The sequence below is a fragment of the Grampus griseus genome (genome assembly GCF_964374135.1).
Source record: "Grampus griseus genome assembly, chromosome: 11".
NCBI classification, from domain to species: Eukaryota; Metazoa; Chordata; class Mammalia; order Artiodactyla; family Delphinidae; genus Grampus; species Grampus griseus.
This window is the reverse complement of record NC_139005.1, coordinates 88,178,474-88,182,405: the sequence shown is the minus strand read 5'-3', so window position 1 is coordinate 88,182,405 and position 3,932 is coordinate 88,178,474. Positions and strand designations below refer to the sequence as shown.

Genomic DNA, 3,932 nt, shown 5'->3' with positions numbered 1-3,932 from the left:
TTAAACAAAATATACTCTTTTATTATTATTCCTACTGTAGAAAAGAGAATGTCAAGGTTCTCACCCATTAGCTGGAGCAGAAAAAAGGAATAAAGAGTGTTATTACTGTCCAACGAATACCCCTAAAAAAGTATCTCAAAGTTCTCCAATTAACAACTTGATTAATTAGCCTCTTCTTCAACACAGCCAGGAGGTAACATGAGTGCTTTCCCTTTTTCTTTTCTTTTTCCCCCTAATTAGCAAATATATCTTACGTATACTTGCTTCACTGAAACCTGCACTGGAGTAAGAACCAGCCTGGAGAAAAAATGGATACATTATAGGAGTTTGTCAGAATGTAACTAAGTAATGGGTAAGAGAAAATAGCTGTTCCATCTTGCTCATTCAAACCACAGAGCTCTGCCTGCTTCTAAAGAAAAAGTAGTTTGGTAGTAAATCATTGCACAGCATTTATCTGAGCAGTAAGAAACAATAGAATCCCATAATAATTCATCATCATAAATATTAGTAGTAATGCATTTCAACATGGATTCAGCATTCCATCAGTCATGTCCCCTAGAACCTTACAATAGAAGACAGAACCCTAATAAAGTGTGGTTTACTCCATCCTTCTGAACGCTGAAGAAATCACACTCACTCCATCTAGACATCATTTTTAACCAGGCTTACTCTCCGTATAGCTAATGAATAGTACTTCCTCCAAACACTAACGCTAACACTACTAACTTAATCATTGGATTGTAGCTTGCAGATGACCAAGGTCTGTAACCTATGCTTCTGTGAAGTAGTGGAATGAGGAGGAGGAACCTGAGTTGCAGAGAGGTTAAGAAGCATTTGCTGGTCACCTAGCTAGCAAATGACAGGGCAAGGGAGAGCACAGTCAGGTAGAAAGCAAGCCTGGGCTTCAGGGTCAGGCAGACTTAGGACTGGATCTCAGCTCACCTAATTCTAGCAACACTAACCTGGGCAAGGCATGTAACCTCTCCCAGCCTTTTTTTTTTTTTTTTTAACTACAAATATGTATAATACCCACTTCACAGATTTATGAGAATAAACAGGACAAAATGTGAAAACCACACAGCAAAATTTCTGGCACATAAAAGATGTTTATTGTTTATTTGCTTCCCTCTGTTTACACATCTGCAGAAAGGGGGTAATAAAACCTACCTCAGTGTGGGACTTAATGAAATAATACCTGGAAAGGGCTCAGCACTGTTAGTTTTCTCTTTGTCCTCTTCCCAGCACCCCCAAACCCCCTCACCCCCAGAGCAAAGCTGTCTCCAGGGAAAGGGACAGTCAGCATATTAGAAGACTTTAGAGATAGGAAGTTTATATGTCAACAAGCATTTGACTTACCTACTGAATTTATAATTGTTTCTCAGGAAAAAAAAGACCAGAATTAAATATTTTTAAAAGACTTCTAGAGTCACTAGACAATTTCAGTATAGCTGGAAGCCCTCAAGGTGATAAAAGTATGAGAATGTCCCAACGTCAATCCCTCCCATTCAACCATCTAAGCGTTTCCTTTTTTTTTTTTTTTTAAGGTCACAGTGCCACTTTAACAGAAAGTTAGATGGAGTGAGAACAAGGGGGTGGAGGTGAGGGGTGCAAAGAAAAGGAAAATGAAAACACAACGCACAAGACACCTGAGAGGAAAAGTAAGTTTTCATACAAATCTTGAGTTCTCTTCCAAAAAAAGATCATTGCCACTGACACGTTACTATCTGCTAGATGCTATGAAGCTCCCACACGACCACTCTTGATAAAACAGGATGTTTCCAATATGGAATGTCCTTTCTAGCACCGCCATCCACACGCTTAGTCAACAGCACAGGCTGGCCTGGCCGCGTGCTCTGGCAAACGTGTTCCCAGGTGTCAGCTTTGGGCCACCTTCCTCCAAAGCACGGTGTCAATTACATTTCACATCAATTCCCAAATGAAGGAATGCAGGAAAAACCTTCCGCTCATCTTAAGGGCTGTTATTTAGTTAGCTAGTTTTGGAAAGTTCTTCTTTGGTTAAGATTGGATTTGTTTCAGTATTTACGTCCCTAATTTACCCACCCCGCTGACTGTGGCAAATCCTCGTTGTTTTCGCCCTTTGAGGAGTTCAGAGTCTGGTACAGTTTGTCTTTGAGAAGTACAGGAAGAGTTTCATAAGCATCTTTCAGTTGCAGGCACATAACCAATAGGGGGGGTGGAGGGGGTGGAAACAACTAGAATGTCAAAATCTTTTTTTCCCCCTAAAGCACTCATTTCTTTTTCCTAAGATTTAGTTCTGGAGAAAAGAAAAAAAAAAAACAGATTGCAAATGCAAACCACCTCCGGAGGGAACCTTAGAGCAGACTCCAAAAGCGCGCGGCGCAGCGGGAGGGGTCCGGGCCGGCCCAGCGCTCGCTAACAGGCCCCCTCCTCGGGCTCGCTGCTGGGCGAAGGCGCCGACGAGGCCTTGGACTCGCCGTCGCTGTTGCATTCGGACCTGAGTGAGGGGCCGGCGCCGGCCGCGCCCTCCTGACCCCGCGCGTGGCGCTCCAGCAGCTCCTGGAGGTGCTTGATGTAACGGATGGCGGCGCGGAGCGTCTCCACTTTGCTGAGGCGCTTGTCCGCCAGCTCGCGGGGCAGGTGAGCTCGGAGGCGCGCGTAGCCCTCGTTCACGCAGCGCACCCGCTGCCGCTCGCGTTCGTTGCGCTTGCGGAGGAAGGCGGGCTCGAAGGCGCCGTCCAGCGGCAGGGGCAAGTACGGCCGCCGCGGGGCGCAGCCGCCCCGCTCCCAGCACGCGGCGTCCAGACGCAAGGAGACCCTGAAGGGGTCCCGCAGGGGAAGGCGGGGCAGGGACCCAGGCACGCCCATGGGCCCCGGGAGCAGGTGGTACGGCAGGGTCAGCAGTCCGGCCTGTTTACGTTTCTCCATCATCCGCCGAAAAGCGAACCAATCACTCCAGAGGTGAATCTCTCAGCAGAAGACAGAAAATAAATCTTCAAAGCGGAGATGCTGGTCCATTCAGACTGCCTAGCACCGCCGCTGGTCTGCTTCTGGAGAAGGTTCTGGATCCGGAAGCTAGGTTCCAGAACAGGCTTCACGGAAACGTTGCATGATTCCCTAAGTTCATTGTACTCCTCGATCTTTTTATAATGATCCAGGCGGAGGTGATAGGCAAAGATTTAGGCGACCCCCCCCCCAATCCACACTTCAAACCCTGTCTTCCCTTCTGATCTTATTTCAAAAGATTACAAAAGGGGTTCCTCTACGCTGTCCCCTAGCCTGGAAATGTGAGCGCACACCAAACATATAGTAATCTTCCAAAGCCACCAAAGCTTTTCAATTACTGTAATCCACCGCTCTGTGTCTTCATGAACATAGGAATCGTCAAGGTTTCAGAAGAGCTCCTCCCAGGAACCAACAGATCTCCTGGCGGCTGAGCGAAAGTTTACCAGAGGCTTTCTCCTTGAAAATCAAGACTTGACTGCCCTTTGTGGTTTCCGGCGTCCAGGGCTAATGGAAAGAGCTTTTAGGCTGTTTGCAAACTTACACTTGCTCTTTCATTTCTGGAGAGGTGGAGAGAAGACCTCATCAAAGGGAAGAGTGCTCCCTTGTGGTTATAAAATGTGTCAAGTTAAGGAGGATCCCAGGGAAGTCTTGAGGGTTTTCTTCTCCAAAACCAAAACTTTTAAAAACCCAAGTAGACATTTTTTGAAGAGAACAGAAAAGAAATATACTTTAGCAACAAATATAAGGGTCTGCATATTATTATGTTGAACACGGGGGCCGTGATGTATTTGTGCTACTTTTTAAGAGCACATCAAAAGACTGAGCAGTAACAAACACTTTTAGCCAGAGTTATTTCTCACAGTGCTTACTGTAAACACAGCTTAAGCGCTGCTTCCCGATCTCTTCTGATCCCACCCAGGATATAAGGACATCAGCTTTCCATAGTG

General features: G+C 46.1%; 1 protein-coding gene across 1 annotated transcript; it reads right to left on the bottom strand.

Moving 5' to 3' along the window:
* Positions 1-2,281: 2,281 nt before the first annotated feature.
* On the bottom strand, positions 2,282-2,910 carry ASCL4 (achaete-scute family bHLH transcription factor 4; the record flags this gene model as incomplete). The annotated part of the gene is made up of 1 exon (XM_082665797.1): positions 2,282-2,910. One exon carries the CDS (start codon positions 2,908-2,910, stop codon positions 2,395-2,397), a length of 516 nt encoding a protein of 171 aa, XP_082521923.1. The 3' UTR covers positions 2,282-2,394.
* Positions 2,911-3,932: the final 1,022 nt, after the last annotated feature.